This window comes from Merops nubicus, unplaced genomic scaffold, assembly GCF_000691845.1.
Source record: "Merops nubicus isolate BGI_N331 unplaced genomic scaffold, ASM69184v1 scaffold4181, whole genome shotgun sequence".
In the NCBI taxonomy this organism is placed as follows: domain Eukaryota; kingdom Metazoa; phylum Chordata; class Aves; order Coraciiformes; family Meropidae; genus Merops; species Merops nubicus.
The window spans coordinates 38628-54701 of record NW_008590135.1 but is presented as its reverse complement, the minus strand read 5'-3'; the positions used below and the strand labels follow the sequence as shown (position 1 = coordinate 54701).

Genomic DNA, 16074 nt, shown 5'->3' with positions numbered 1-16074 from the left:
TCATGTGTTTTCTGGTGTTTCGGTTTGGTTTGTGAGTTGGGGGGGGAACATGTTTTTTTGCATAATTTCATTTCTGTTTGATTGCAGTGGTGTTTTAACAAGAGTACACTTGACTCATCAGGTGATGGTTTTAAACTGTTATGGTTTTAATGTCAGAGGATACATTGGGGAGAGGGGAGGAGGAGATCAGAATTATCATGCTATTTTAATTCATAGGTATTTACAAGGCTATTGCTGCCTGGGATAAAACTCTAAGCCACTAAAACAGTTGCAAATAGCCTTGTTAATAGCCTAGAAAGTGTAATAAAATCAACGTGTTATCTTGAAATTTCTTTTTCTCTCTCCCCTCCCCTGCATAGATACACCCAGTATTACAGCTAAGCTAATTAATGAACAGAAAGAAGATAAAGAAAAAAAGAACTATGAAGAGAAAGAAAAAGTTAAAGCAGAAAATGGATTTCAGGACAATTATAGTGTTGTTGTTGCTTCTGGTATGTCTTTTTCTTCTACCTTCTGAAAAGTGATCTTTCTCCTGTTAAAAGTGCATGTGTGTGAGATTTATACCAACAATTCTTTGTAATACTAATTATGTTTAGAAAAATTGTAAATTGTTATCTGACTGGCTGTTAGGCAGCAAAGATGGGTTCCTGGTAGAACTGCTGCTTCTAATGGTTTATATACTTTGACAACTTTGTACCTAAACGTGTGTGTCAGTTATATGTTGTGGATGCTGTTGTGAGTGCATTTTACAGGAATTACTAGCTCTACCTTTTTTGCAGTGGCTGGTGCACCAGAGTTTAAGCACCTCTATTCCTACAGTGTGCTTTGGAAGTAAGAGGATCCATGTACTTTGCATGTACTGGTGGTACTCTCCTAAAAACTGTCACATGAAGATTTAAGCATAAAACCATGTTGTTCCAATTGAAAACCACAAATACAGGATTTTCTTCCAAAGCGTTCACCTTCTAAAAAGCAATGTGAAGATTCTTCTGAAATCATTCATGTGAACCCTTTTGCTCCAAAATTGCTATGGACGTTATAGGTTGAGTTTAGTAATTTTGTGGTGATACAAAAAAATTACAGTTCATATGATGGCTGTAGAGATGATTAGTCTTTCAGTTTGAAATTCTGGTGTGTGCAAGACAGATTAATGAACTTCAGACTACTCTTCTATCTAGCTTACTGCCTTCATTGAGGTACCTCAATTTCATTTACACTTCATGAAGCATGAAGAAGAGATGCTGATTTCCTTTGACTTCTGGCACAAATATTTCTTAAGCTTTTTATTTCAGGTTTTTAGATGTAGATATAACTCTAGACTCAAGTGTTGAATAGGGAAACTATTTCATGGATCTTGTTATATACTTAAAGCAGCGCAGGTTACATTAATTACAGCATCTTTATCTGGAAAGACATTTGCAGTAGTTCCCACTTAAACTGAGTAAAGATGTTTTGGTAGTATCTAAAGTATTAAGAGGTCCAAGTGAAGAGTTTAAACATGAATAAAGAATCTATGAAGAAAAAAAGATAATTTTCCAGTCTTGAATCTTTATCTCTTCCTGTGTTCTGGGAGCTTTTTAGTGTCCTCAAAGCCTCATGCAGACAGTATTTAACTTGTTCCCTATTAGTAAAATTAACAGAGAGTAGGGATGGTATTTGGAACCTGATCTTCTGAGACAAGGTAGTTTGTTATACTGAGATTCTGTATGGGTGTTTTAAGTTTTGCAGCTGCTCTTGGGTGATAGTAAGGCAGCAGTTGTATGTGTCTTTGTATCTTGATCCACTGGCTTTTTCACTTGGTCTGTCACCTACACAGAAGAGTACATGATGGCAGTATAATTTCACTGTACCTGTAGTCAGCCTAAGCTGTCACAAAATATGGCAGTCCTGCTGTATAAGCTCAGTAAGCTATTACACACCTATTCTTCCTTTTAGTTTTTCTGTAGTGCTTACTTTAAATGTTTTGACCTAGGCAGCATTAAAAGCATTTTTAAAGACACCTTTCATCACATGGTACTGTCAGTATTGCAGCTGAAGTCGTCTTTGCAGGCCAGATGAGTAGTTGCTATCTATTGTCTGTGCTGAAATGTCTGTCAGTTCAGTAATTTTTGCCTTTCTTGCTTTCAGTTGAAAAAAAAAACCTTACTTTTTTTTTTTGTAAGGCCTATTGCTAGACAAGCTCTGTAAGATTAAGAGCAGGATCAGAATAGCTTTTGTCTTTTGTATGGATGATCTAGCTCAGTAACAGTTTGGTTTATATTTGAGGCTCAGGAGGATGTGCTGCTTTGTAACTATAAAAATACCGGGATCATATCCAAATATATATTATATATGAATGTTGTTCTGATATTTAATAAGCCAGTGCAGGAAAATTTAGCTATTTTGTTGTCATTCTTCAATGACAGTGTACTGAGTGCACTGCATCTTGGCTAACTGAAGTTATTAAATGCTACAATGACTTTGAACTTTTACTTCTTTGCTAGGTTTGAAATCTCAGTCAAAAAGAGCTGTTTCATCCACCCCTCCACGTCCACCATCAAGGCGAGGAAGAGTTATGGCAGATAAAGTAGGTACCTCTTCCTCGGGTGGAGAATCTTCCAGCAAGACCATTAGTGTTCCAGTATTCCATCTGTACCATAAACTTCTACCAGGTAACTTTAATACCTTGTTTTAAAATTCCAAATTATTGTCTTTTTCAGTGGCTGATAAATCATCAGAAAGTAGTTCTAATGCTAATGCACATCTTTATCTTTCTGTTGAGCATCTTGAAGCATAGAGCACTTCTGGGTTGGTAACAGTATTAAAGTGGAAGTGGAGCATTGTAAGGTCATAGCAGCCTGACAAAAATAACAGTAATGCTCATCTTCCTTGAAATTATGTCCTTGTTCTTAAACAAAACCTCAAAACCATTTCCTCTTTCACTCAGAAATAAGAGGAGTGGATTTTTAAGGTGACTGACATTTTTTTTCACCTGCAAGGTAGACTTGAACTGGTATTTGTTCTCTGGTATTTCATGTGCTGAGTGGGCAGCCAGCTTGCATTGCTTTTTGGGAGGTGGATTTGCCAGTTCAGGAGTATTCTTTTATTCCATAATACTGGTATTTTCAAAAGCAATGTGTCTTAAGCAAGTAGTCATGTTTTACATATAGCAGATAGTTATATTTTACCAGCTGTCTGGACAAAGCTAGTAGGAATGTTGTAGTTGAAGCATAGAGAGATACCTCTCTATAGAGAGAGATTGGTGTGACTGGAATTCTTAACCTCAGATGAGGGATAAAGGATAGGAACATGGGTGAAAACTTTAATATTGTGCCGAAGAGCTTCTTATCTGTTTTATAGTATTAAAAACAAGGAACCAGCTAATGGAATTAAGTGGTGAAGTTCTAATCCAAGTCATTTTCACTCAGTAAAAACTGAAATTTGGAACTGGCTTTGATGCTGTCCTCTGGCAGTTATTCTGGATAAAAAATATCTGGATCATATACTTAGAAAAAAATACCTGGATCGTATACTTATCCTTTATGATAGGTAAAGCCGCTATTTTGGGGAGGATATCAAAACTTAGTGCCTGTTTTCAGTTTCTACCTGGTGAAGGCTGACTGTCTACTGATAACGTAGACCATTCTGTACTTGTTATCTGGTTGATCACATATTGTGTGCAACAGCCAATTGTTACAAAAGAAGCAGCCATGGAAAGCAGAATCAATGCTGAAAAAAAGAGCAGAAAACTTCTTTACTTGCACAATGGCAAGACATTTTGAATTTTCATTTCTTAAGTCACCATCTTCCACTGAAGAAACAGGTTGTTACTAAAGACCTTCCTGGAACTTGTGTTACCTGATTAAGAACAGTCAAGATGAAGTGTGTATGCTAAGTGCGTTACATGTTAAACATTTCACTTCATGTGTAAGTCTACTTGTCATCAGGAAAAATTGTTCTGCCTCAAGAGTAACTTGTATTTTCAGGGAAGAAACATACTCTTTGTAAACAACAGAGTGGCCAAAATCTTGATTTGATTAATCAGTGTGGGCTGTATTGCCTGTGCATTTCAAGTCTACATTGCTGCTGAGAAAAGTATTCCTGGCAGTGACATTCATTTTTTCTTGCTGAGTTGTGTACTGAGACTAGAGTAGTGAGTTGTTCTTGGGACTAATGGGACTGAAAGAGAATTGCAGGTGTCCTCGTTCTCTACTTTTTTCCACTTCAGCCATTTTACCCTGTAGTCACACACCTTTATGCCACCACAATTTCAAGAGTGATGCAGGGGTGGGGTTGGATAGTAGGAGACAGGCAGTACCCACTTAAAATGCATATCAAATTATGGCCTTAGCCATTTGTTAAATAAGCCAAGTGCTTGTGCTCTCAGCACAGAGCTGCCTCAGTGAATGCTGGCATAGTTCTTTGATGGTTGGTTCCAGATTGATGGGGCCCCTTTTCCCAAGAGAACAAATGGTAAAACGAAGGCCTTGGTTTGGAGCCAGATAGTACTTAGTCTACTTGGCATCTGTGGTACAAGTAATGAACAGCACCTGGACATGTATGTTAAAATAACCCTATCATAATTTTTCCCTCTGACTCAATGCCATTGTTGTTTAGGTCAACCGTTACCAGCCGAAATGACACTCGCTCAGCTTCTGACTCTGCTCTATGACCGTAAACTCCCTCAAGGGTACCGATCAATAGACCTGACAGTTAAGCTTGGTTCCAAAGTCATCTCAGATCCAAGCTTATCGAAAACGGACTCATTTAAACGTCTGCACACAGAAAAAGGTGAGTGTTCTTACTTTTATGGTATATTCCTTTTTTGCTTTCATTTTGGACAAATACAGTTTTGATTTTCTTGGTAAGAATCAGCAGTTTTCTGTGTTCTCTTGAATGATTTTCCAGAGTCATTCTCTACAAGTACTAAACTCCCTGATAAAGAACAAATTCATTTCTCGTCTTTAGATTGTATATATAAAATGTACCAATATGATTGTTCTGGTTTCACTTTTCTTTCCTTGTTGTAGTGCTGTATATGATATGATTATCTAATTGTATAGATAGTGTGTTTTATTTCCTGACATATAGCAGTTCTCTCTAGGACGTGTTTGTGCTCATAATTGTGGCAGATCAAGTAATACAGGAACTGTTTGAACTTGCATACAAGTTGCAGAAGCCTATGGAATTTTTTTGTTGTGGTAACTGGGGTACCTAAACACTTATTTGAAAATGGAAAGTTTTTTCAAGCCCATTTAAGCAGGTCTTGTAACTAGCTTTTAAAGACATTGTTTTTAACTTTTCTAACATGATGTTTCTTGCTACTGTTTTTTTCTAATCACTTTTTTATATACTTACTCATAGTGTTGAGAAGTGACAAGGGGGAGGAGCTGTATCCCAGGAATATGTTTTGAAATATCAAAAATCATATCGTTCCTTTAGGGGAGGACTTAGAGGAGTGGGAACTTGACATTAAACTAAGGTGATCTGCTGATCACTGGCCTGCTGACACAGCATAGAATTATGAAATTAATCATTCAGCTATTTTAAGACAGGGGCTTCTATTAAAATCTGCTCACTTGATAGATCAGTCTTATTCTAGAAAAAATAAGAAATAGAATGAAGTGTTTAAAGAAAAAATATATTTTCTTGCCATCTGGTCTATGCTATATCCTAACTCCATGTAATGGCTGGATACACAGGTCTCTCACACTGTTGAGAGGCCTTTCTCATTCAAATAATTTTGTTTTGTTTTGCTGATTATCTTTCCTTTCTTCAGCTATAAACTCTGTACTGGAGAGTAACAAAACTTACTTGTATCTCCTAGATGTGACCTACCTCCAAAGTTAATAAAACATTGAAGGCATAAATAGAATTTCAATAAAGCATAAAATTATAATAATTAACATATAACTACAAAAAATCCCAAGTTATTACATGTATCTGCCATCACTAGGTAATACAAATCCTTTTTTTATTTATTTTAAAAAGGTACTACAAATACTTCTTTTATTGTTTTGATATTCTTGTACTCATTCATTTCTGGTTCTTGACTCAGGTTTTCTTTAAGAACTAACCGATACTTTTAAAGTCCACTTTTAAGTGAGGATGAAGAAACAAATACAATATGGATGATCATGTTTTTGTTTCTCTTACCTCTGTGGTTTTGTAGAGCATGCAGATTTACTGGGACCTTGCCCTGAGGATGAAGCCATCAGTCCTGGAGATGAGTGTATGGATGCAGTTCTAGATGAATCACTTCTTGAGACCTGTCCCATTCAGTCTCCACTGCAAGTTTTTGCAGGAATGGGGGGATTGGCCCTTATTGCAGAGAGACTCCCAATGCTTTACCCGGACGTAATTCAGCAAGTGAGTGAAAGAATCAGAGTAGGAAAACTTATAAAGAGTGGTTGGTTGGTTGGTTTGCTTAAGGACAATATTTTCCTTATATTTCTCTTTGCTTCAGTTTGATATCTCCTATGTGAGAAGCTGCTTTAAAATAGGTGAAGTAACTCCGCAGCCCAGTCCAGCTATACATCCTGCTTCCCTATACGTTACAGGCTGCTTGAGTAGCCATGTCCTTGTGGAACAAATGCATGAATTCAGTGCTGCTGCTTGCCTTTGCTTCTGTTAATTCTAAAATATCTTGGAAGGTGCAGTAACATAAAGTTGCTGATGTACTATACAGCCATACTTGCTTATCATTTAATTGCTCATGTAAATGTACCCTCAGAGGTTTTTTTCTGGTTAAGTGAAATTCAGGTCTCAAAGCAGATTATATAATTTAATTTCAGATGTATTATAGTTAATAAATAAGGTATAAATTTAATTATATTTCTATTCATAAATAATATAGCCAAAATAAAATTATGTGATAAATAATACATAAGTTATTTAATTGTATACTTATTATAATTACGTATAGAATTTCTCTAGAGGCACTGATAGGCATTTCAGAAGTGTCAGTAGTGGCATTAGAGTGAGATCACTCCTTTGGCCGGTGTTCTTGGTACACCATCTTTATTAAAAAGGGAAAAAATAGCCTGTGAATTATTCAAATTCTGCTTGGGTTATATTTTTTAATTTTTTGGCTGATACTCCCAACAGGAAAGATTGTGAATATTTATGCCCTTTGAAGCTAAATTAATCATTAATTAAGAGTGTTGTTGCTACCCTGACTGCAAAGCTATGTCAGGAACAGGGAGCCTTGTAGTGAGACTGGATAGTTAGTGTGAATCCTTTGTAAATAGTTCTGCAGAGATGTTCAGAGGTCTAGTGTCAAGCTGGTTCAAAAATTAAAAGTTAAGGAAATGTGTTCAGACAGACAATTACTGTATTTTGAAATCCAGGAGAGATGACCTGTACCGTGTGTTGAAGAAAACTGAATCGTAGAATTCTGCAACACAGGCAGCTTATGACCATGTGAAATTTTATCCCTTTTTTTCCCCTTCTTTTTCTGTAGCCCTGGGAAGTTACTTTCTTTTCAGTTTTTTTATCTTGAGATACAACTTTGGATTTAAATACTAAATGAGAATTCTGTGATCCATAAAAACAAATTAAATACAATAACTTCTAGATGATTCAGAGTGAAGACTGATGAATTCTCGAGACTCCCCATTCTTTAATTTTACTTTTATATGTCTCAAAGTCCCTGATTTCCTTAATGTGTAAATGATTGGAATAAATGCAGCTAAACATGGCTTTGACTTTTAAGTAGGAATTTGGTATTCTGAACAAATTCTGCAAGTGTTTTTGAGATCAATCTTTGCCAGTTTAGATCAGTCTGAGAATAAATAGTAAAATTTAAATATGATTACATCAGTTCATCTGAATGGCATAAAAGCCTGAAACCTTTGAGTTCGCATTCAGTGCTTAAGGTTAAAAATAAAAGGGCTATTACATAAACTAATCTTTGTATTGTTTTTCAATGTAATTTGTCTCCTTTAGTTTTTAAGCTACGCATTTCAGGGGAGGGGTTTAGGCTGGCAAAATACAGTTGTTTTCGTGTGTAAGTGGGACTTTCTAAAACCGTGTTGAAAATGCAACATGCATGCCTTTTTTAGCCACTTAGCCTGATCCCCGTGTCTGTAAGTGGCAGTGTATTTTATGTGACATTTTAATGGTGTCCTACATTGAGATTATATGTCCTGTAGATCCTAACCATAATAAAAATTTTGCCTAGGTGATTAACTGAATAACTACTAAAATATTTGTTGGGGGTTTTTTTTGGTTAAGGTGAGCACTCCAGTGGTTACATCGACCACGCAGGAAAAGCAGAAGGACAGTGATCAGTTTGAATGGGTCACCATTGAACAGTCGGGGGAACTGGTGTATGAAGCACCAGAAACAATCACTGCAGAACCTCCACCCATCAAGTCAACAGTGCAGACAATGTCTCCCATTCCCGCCCATTCTCTGGCTGCCTTTGGTTTATTCCTTCGTCTCCCGGGCTATGCTGAGGTGCTGCTAAAAGAACGGAAACATGCTCAGTGTCTGTTGAGATTGGTGTTGGGAGTTACAGATGATGGTGAAGGAAGTATGTGCTGCAATTACTATGTTTCTTTCTAGACCACAGCTAGATCATTTTACTTAATTTATTTACACTGTAATGCTTTTAGCAGGAAGTTAAGATTGGTTTGTGCAGAACTGTGTTGCTAGCATCTTTGGTAGCTTGTTGTCTCTAAGTATTAAACTAATTCTGGCAAAGTTTTGTCATAATCATCAATATCTGAGTGTTATTATCTAGATGTCAGTAATTGTAATATAACTGCTGATAAAACTTACAGTGACACTGTCAAGGTGATGGTGCATTCAGACAGGACATTGAGTAGCTTGAGTATGTGCAACTAATGGACCAAATGTCATATAATTCTGCAACTAAATCCAGAATAATAAGGATCAGAGAGCATAGTTATCGTATATGTAGAGCAAACTGTTGAATAAAACTGTTTTAGAAAAGGAGAGAAAGATCTAAAGGTCACAGTGATCAAATTAGCTGAGCAGAAGCTCTGTTTTAATGATGTGAGTTCAGGGGGAGAAGTGGGGTATTCCTCAATGAATGAACAGATGAGCCAAGGGACCATTTGTAGTCAGTGTCTTTGCAGTCAAACCTGGAATTCTGCACACAGTTCTAATATTTGTATTTCTTAGTGTTTTGAAACATCTAGAAGAGTGTATCTGAAAGATGTTTTAGTACTTTTAAGACATTTCCTTTTGTTACAGTTTTGAAAAGAATGCTTTTTTTTTTTTTTCTATGCAGCAATCAACTGAAGTTAGCCTCTATTTAGCAGCCTGTAGAGTGGTGGGCAACGTGTAGCTCATAAAGACCTACTGAGAAACTAAGTAAACTCATTCACTCTCCCTTCTGTTTACCTCTTTATTTCTCTTGTATTTAGGTACAGGGCAGTAGACAAGAATAATAATTTTGTCTGACTGCTTACTCCCACCTAATTGGAGTAGTAATTAACTGAGGAACTCTATGCAGGCCTTCAGATTTTTATGTCCTTAAGTGATTCCAGTCCCGTGCTACTGCAAACAATTTTTTTTTTTCCTCTTATTTTTAGTAAAGATACCAACTCAAACCCTTAAAATTTGGGTTTGGGTTTGTTCTTCTTTAATAGTAAGATGTTAGCATTTCACAGTGTATTAATTTGAAATAGAATCACAGGTTGGATTCTGTCAGTGACTTAATTCCCAATTTAGGCACGTGAATATGAAAAAAAAAATCCTACGTCATGATAATCTGCAGCTCCCTGTCAGCTGAGCTGCTATTTAACCACGTGCATTCTTTTACTTGCTGTAGTTGGAATGTTTTACAAAAAAAAAAGTGAATTTAAAAAATCAGTCCAAAGCACCTTTGTTTTCTTCATTCAGAAATACAACATGAATTTTGGTCCAATACAGAAGTATGTTCACTATTATTTACAAACTAGGCTTTCTCCCTGGAAATGATGACTCAGATTTTATAACTTTGGATCGTAACTCAGTCTGCAAGGGAAATAAAGAAACATTCTTTCTTCTACACTCTTCTCCTGCTGTAAGTTTTTTGTGAAGAGAAACATAATACTAGATAGCTTACTATATATGAATACTTAACTCCTTAGTTAGATTTCTGTATATGTTGTTTATAAACTACGTCAGAGATTAACAGACTGTACTGAACTCTTGGAAGACAATGTAGGTTTGATGTTTTTCTCCTTCAACCTAGGTCATATCCTGCAGTCCCCTTCAGCAAACGTGCTCCCGACCCTGCCCTTCCACGTGCTGCGCAGCTTGTTCAGCGCGACGCCGCTGACCACTGACGACGGGGTCCTGCTGCGGCGCATGGCGCTGGAGATCGGGGCCATCCACCTCATCCTCGCCTGTCTCTCTGCGCTCAGCCACCACGCCCCAAGAGTGCCCAGCTCCAGTCCCAACCAGGCAGAGGTGAGTTCAGCAGCAGAATACTTTCCACCGAGAAGCAGTAGGAGTTTTAGCTGTGAAAAGGAAAATAATCTCATTGCTTTAATTGCAGTCTTAATTTCTGCAGAGTTGGCGTTTGAATGAAGGACAAAAATAATTAGGAAGTGATTAAGTAACTGTCCTCGCGTGTTGCGAATAAACCTAGTAATCATGCAGTTTAACCAACAAAGAGGGCTTGTCATGAGGCATTAAGGTATAATCAGTTTCTTTTACAGGGCTTTCTTTTTCAGTGCACGAGAGGTATAATGCTCAATGGAGGTGGGTCTTTAATCCTCATTAGATAGCATGACCTCATTACCTTATTTAGCATTCATCATCTAAACTCTACTGGCTGAAAATTATTTCATCTTAACTGCTTCACACATGTAAATGAGTTCTGAAAATAAATGAATGAATACAGTGGTTTATTTTTTTTTTAATACCCTGTTTACTGATGGGAAAATGAGTTCTAAAGACAAAAATTTTTTCCATAGTGTTCAACATCACAAGTGAATCTTCAGCATTAAACGTTTTCAAGGTACTTCCCATATTATACCACCACATATTCAGAATATGGTATCCCCTGATTTTTTAGGATTATGAGTTGCCATTTCTTCATAACATACCTATTGTCTACACAGGTGTTTAAAAAAAATTAATGACTTGCCCTCTTTAGCATTGTTATGGCAGGGACTTGCATATGTTCCTGGTGGCTAAATATGGATAAGCAGCAACAAAATAGGGCAAATAGACAGCAAAATACAGGGCTGTCCATACTTTAATAGCTCTGATACTGATGAGGCATTGAGCAAAGAAGAGATTCAGCTGTACCTGAGAATAATTCATTTTAATGGCTAGTCAAATTTAAAGGGAAGATGAGATATTCTGTTTCTGATGGGGTATCAGGCTGCTGACACGTTAATGCCTTAGCATTTTGTGGCTTTTGGAGGGAAAGGGCAACCGCTAATTCTTATCTTTGCTTCTGTTCTACCATGACCCCTTAAACAGCTTGCTTTCTCATAATTCATATCTATAGATAGTAATTTCAAACTAGAGGTTCATCAGGGTTGCACCAACACTTATTTTTCTGGGGCCAGGCTTTCCCTTAAGTGCTTTAAGTCTGTTCATGATAGTCCCCTTGAGTGTTAAAGGCACAATATGTTCATGAGTGATGTAATGAATAATATCTACATGAGAATAACCACATAGCTATTTCGTCACCGAGATATATCCCATTCCTACTGTAAAAGTTAAATAGTGATTCTAGATTACTGTCAGTGTAGTACTTCACGGGTGATAACTTTTTTTAGTGTTGCAGTCTGTTCATACGTTCTTTTCCTCCAAGTATAATCTTAATGTCATTGAAGAAGATCTGAACAGAAAATGAAACTTTTTGGAACTGTTAATCAAATATTACAAATTAAAGTTGGGCATGTACTCATGTGACCTGGTTCCCAGTAAGGCTAATTGTCACTGGTAACTAATGAAAGTAGCAAGTTTGGAAAACAAGATCGATTGTTTAGGATGCTAAATATATAATTAGGAAAGCCTTAGTTTAGAAGTACTTATCAGAGTTTTGTTCTGCATCCTTTTCATTAAAGATCTGGCAAACTTTCAAATTAACTGTTTAAATAGTTTCGTAAGGGCTAAACAATAGAATATTGGCACCATGTTAGTAAAATGCAATAAGGCAGACTGTTGGAAAAAGCAGTACGAGCACCTTTGGAAAACTGCTCTCTCAGAACATTTTAAGGACCAGATAGTTTCCCTCCTCTTCTCTGGAGACAGAATAGTGTGTTTCAGTGACCCAGAGATCATGTGTTAGACCTATACGTGTAACCTACACCTCTTGCGATTTTGGAACACTTATTCAAAATCAGAACATGATTTGCACATCCTAACATTTCAGTTGTGTGCTTTTGATAACATTTCTACTCCTATCCCCTTCATCTAGTTATGTTATTAAACTTGACTAGCTGTTAAACATCAATAATTGCAGAGCTGTGATTTTTAGCATGTTATCTATTCAGGAGAATTTTAATACCTTTCATCATTTAAGCACTGGTAGTATCCTAGAGGAGAACAAAAATGGGTTTACAGTCCTAGTGAAATTGAAGAATGACTTGCAACAATCTAGTGCTGACATGTACTAGAACTCTGTGGCAGAGTCTTTCCTTTCTAAAGCTTTGAATTGCAGTGGATCCTGGTGATATCTTTCTAAAGTTAATAAATTGGGATCACATTCTTTTACAGAATGAAGTCTTTCTAAAGACAGAATTCTTCAGATGAAAAGTGTGAAATAATTGTGACCTTTTTTCACCTTAGCCACAGGTGTCAAGTACACACAACAGTGCATCAACAGAAGAACAGCAATTGTACTGGGCCAAGGGTACAGGCTTTGGAACAGGCTCCACAGCTTCAGGATGGGATGTTGAACAAGCTTTGACTAAGCAACGGCTAGAAGAAGAGCACGTGACCTGCCTTCTACAGGTGTGTATTAATGAAAGCGTGATTACTGATCAGCATTTGAAACATTAGGACTGGAAAGCAAAAACGGAGTTTGTGTTTTTTTTCAGTCATATAGCAGACTAATTATGTTATTTTGGGCAGAAAGTCGTTTACAACCACCTGTCTGAATGAAAAATGGTACAGATGATATCATGAGTGAGGCTATTTTCAATTATCACTAGGCTGCTACATAAAGACGACCTGCATGGGTAAGCCTGGGTGATGGTTCTGAATAGACAGGGAACCAAGAGGCATTCCAGTGTACTCCCCTGGACCTGTCACGTACCTCTGTCGATGTCACTGAATTTAGTCAAAGACTCTCCATTAAAGGAGGATGATCTGGGAAGAGGCATTTTGTTCTGTGTGCCTCATAGTTTTACATAGTAATTTCACGCTTATGTTTGCTCTGGCTTAAGGCAATGCCTGTAGGTGTTACTGGTGTCCATGAATGTTTTATGCCAATATAATAAAATCTCACTCAGACATTCTATGAAATCATGAGTATGTCAATTAAATGACAGTAGTAAATTACCAGTAAACATCTAGATCTTAGTAAAACTCTGATGCCTTCCAAATGCCTCTTGCTAAGGAAAGGAAAATCTGCAATAATTACGCTTTTCAGTCCATTGTGAGATGTAACGTACCCCTTTTATTTTAGGTCAGTGTAGTGAAAAATGAGATCCTATCTAGTCATCAAAAAATTTGTTTACAGACCTGTCAGTGCAAATGCATTAGCTAACCTCACTGCTGGGGCAGAGCAGAAGGGAGATGAAATTCTGAAAATACCTGTGCCCTGACTGATGAAGATACCATTTTGATGTAATTAGTTATTTCAGTCACTGTAGATTACAAGGTACAAGTATCATGTCCCTTGCAAAAGAAAAACAAATAAAATCTGAAACAATTTTCTTAAGCAAGAAAGAGGAAAATCACCTGAATAGTAATTCAGGCCAAGCTCTTGGCCAAGCTTCTAGGCAGTATTCTCTATTATGCCATGCAGAGGATTAACTATAACTGTGATAAGTCATGAGGTAAGGAGGCATTTGCTTTTGGCAGTCAACAATTGGAGGAATATGGAAAAAACCCTTCAGCAGTTTTCTAAAGATGTCAGTCAGTTGTACAGCAGACTTTCCTTAGTTCCTTCTCTTGTTTAGAAAAATTCTTTTTTATGGAGTCCAGATAAGATGCCACACCAAAATACTATGGGAATGGGGTTAGAGCCAAGAGGGAGAATGAAAGGAGAAGAGGCTAAAAGTGTGAATAGAGCCCCTGAGACTTCTAATAATACAGACTTTCAAGCCTTGAAATTAATTGGAGTACAATTGCACAAATCAGACCCATGGAAGTGCATTAGAATATGTGGACTGTCAGCTCAGCCAGTACTTCCCTTGGGAGGAGCAGGTGGGCACCTGTGAGGTGATTCTTCACCCTCACTGAGGGGATGGCTGCTCTTCATTTACTGAAGCAAGAGCTGTGCTCACAAGTGGTTGTTCCAAGTAATTGTCATGTTCACTTCAAGTTGTTGATTCATCTGTAAACCCTGACTTCCCATCCAAAAGGACCTCAGAAAGATTTTTGAAACATTTTCAGTTTAAAAAACAAAAAAATCTTTTGTTGCTAATTGGTGTTCTAAAGTGAATGGGACTGAGCAGCTGCATATCTCAGTGGTGTGAACTGGCAAACTGAAGTAATTCCAGCAGGTTTATCAAAATACATTCTAACTGATCTCTTGGAGTTATTCTGAATTGTAACAGTTATTTAATTTTATCATTAGCTGAAGTTGGAATCATGATCTAAGAACTGTATAGAATTTCTTCTGAGACATTTTTGGGACTACTGGAATAAATACCAGTATCGAATTAGCAAAATAGCTAGTGAAGTATTGCAGTGTTGCCCTTAAGGGAAGAAAGTCAAACTTCTTTTGCCTAAAATAAATCAGTTTTGATTAAATATTTTTGTGTATTTCAGGTTCTTGCCAGTTACATAAATCCTGCAGGGAGTACACCAAATGGAGAGACCCAAACTAGCCATGAGGGGAGAGGACAAAACAGCAGTGCTCTTCCATCTGTTCTCCTGGAGTTGCTCAGTCAGTCTTGCCTCATCCCAGCCATGTCATCATACCTCCGCAACGATTCAGGTAGCGTGCCGTTATCTCCTTCTAAACCATAGTTGGCTTACTTCTGTCAAATAAGTTTTTATATAACAAACAGGTAGCTCTGACTAGTTTCAGTACAATTTCCCAATTCAGATCTGTACTAATGGAACATTTGCTTGAGCCTTAAAACAAAAGGGTAGTGTTCATTAAAATAACTCGCTTGTAAGAGTTTAAATTTTGTTGTTTTCATAAATTAGAAATCTAATTCTTAAATGGTTGAAATTAACAGGAAAATAGTGTTTACATTTTGATTCTTCTACAGAAGTTATATGGAGAGTATTTTGTCTTCATAGCAAGATTCATGTTCTTGTATGAATGTTAATTTTGTGAGATAATTGAGCAAGTATATGCCTGAAGTTGGTAAATGTTGCATGTACTAGGGCATACTTTGCCAGAGCTTTTTCTGCTTGATTTAGAAAATACAAAAAATAAGCCTCTTATCAAAACTGCAAAATATTTCAAATACGTAGGAACAATGAAATTGTTGGGTTTTTTTTTAAAGGAAGAACAATTGAGTTGCATGTTTTCATCACATTTCTATGCATAATTTAAAAAGTTTTGATAGTTTTCATCCAGTGTGTTGTACCTTGCTGTGGAAAACATTTAAGTTGTCCAAGGTAGTGTCAAGCAGTATGAGTTATGCAAATGCCTGTGAGGAACTAATGGCAAAACCAGCAGATTGTGTTTGTGATTTATGTTCTGTCTCATCAGATGACAGGCTTTAGTATGAAGCCATTGATAAGCGTGATTTGTTTTTCAGATAACTGTCAGCCGGAAGTTTTTAGGCTTGAGCCTAAACAGTGCTTGAGCCTTAGGTTAATTTTTTGTTCAGTTATTTTGTTTGTAAACAAGGATTTAATCCTTAAGTGGCAGAAGGAATTGTTCCAAATTCAAATAATTTGGGTTTTGACCTATTTTTGCCTGCCCTGTTTTTGGAGTAACTGATAAATGTCTTGTCACATTACTGCAGTTCTCTTGGATGCCAGTTGGGT

At 36.9% G+C, this 16074-nt stretch overlaps 1 protein-coding gene across 1 annotated transcript in view; it reads left to right on the top strand.

The window, feature by feature from the left end:
* Window positions 1-16074, top strand: part of BIRC6 (baculoviral IAP repeat containing 6) — a gene marked incomplete at its 3' end in the record, with an annotated part of 148445 nt that overhangs the window by 93831 nt on the left and 38540 nt on the right. Inside the window, exons 57-64 of the mRNA XM_008949811.1 lie at window positions 360-491; window positions 2484-2651; window positions 4597-4770; window positions 6152-6348; window positions 8215-8515; window positions 10187-10404; window positions 12745-12909; window positions 14896-15064. Coding sequence (XP_008948059.1) covers window positions 360-491; window positions 2484-2651; window positions 4597-4770; window positions 6152-6348; window positions 8215-8515; window positions 10187-10404; window positions 12745-12909; window positions 14896-15064 — 1524 coding nt within the window. The remainder of the gene's footprint in view (window positions 1-359; window positions 492-2483; window positions 2652-4596; window positions 4771-6151; window positions 6349-8214; window positions 8516-10186; window positions 10405-12744; window positions 12910-14895; window positions 15065-16074) is intronic.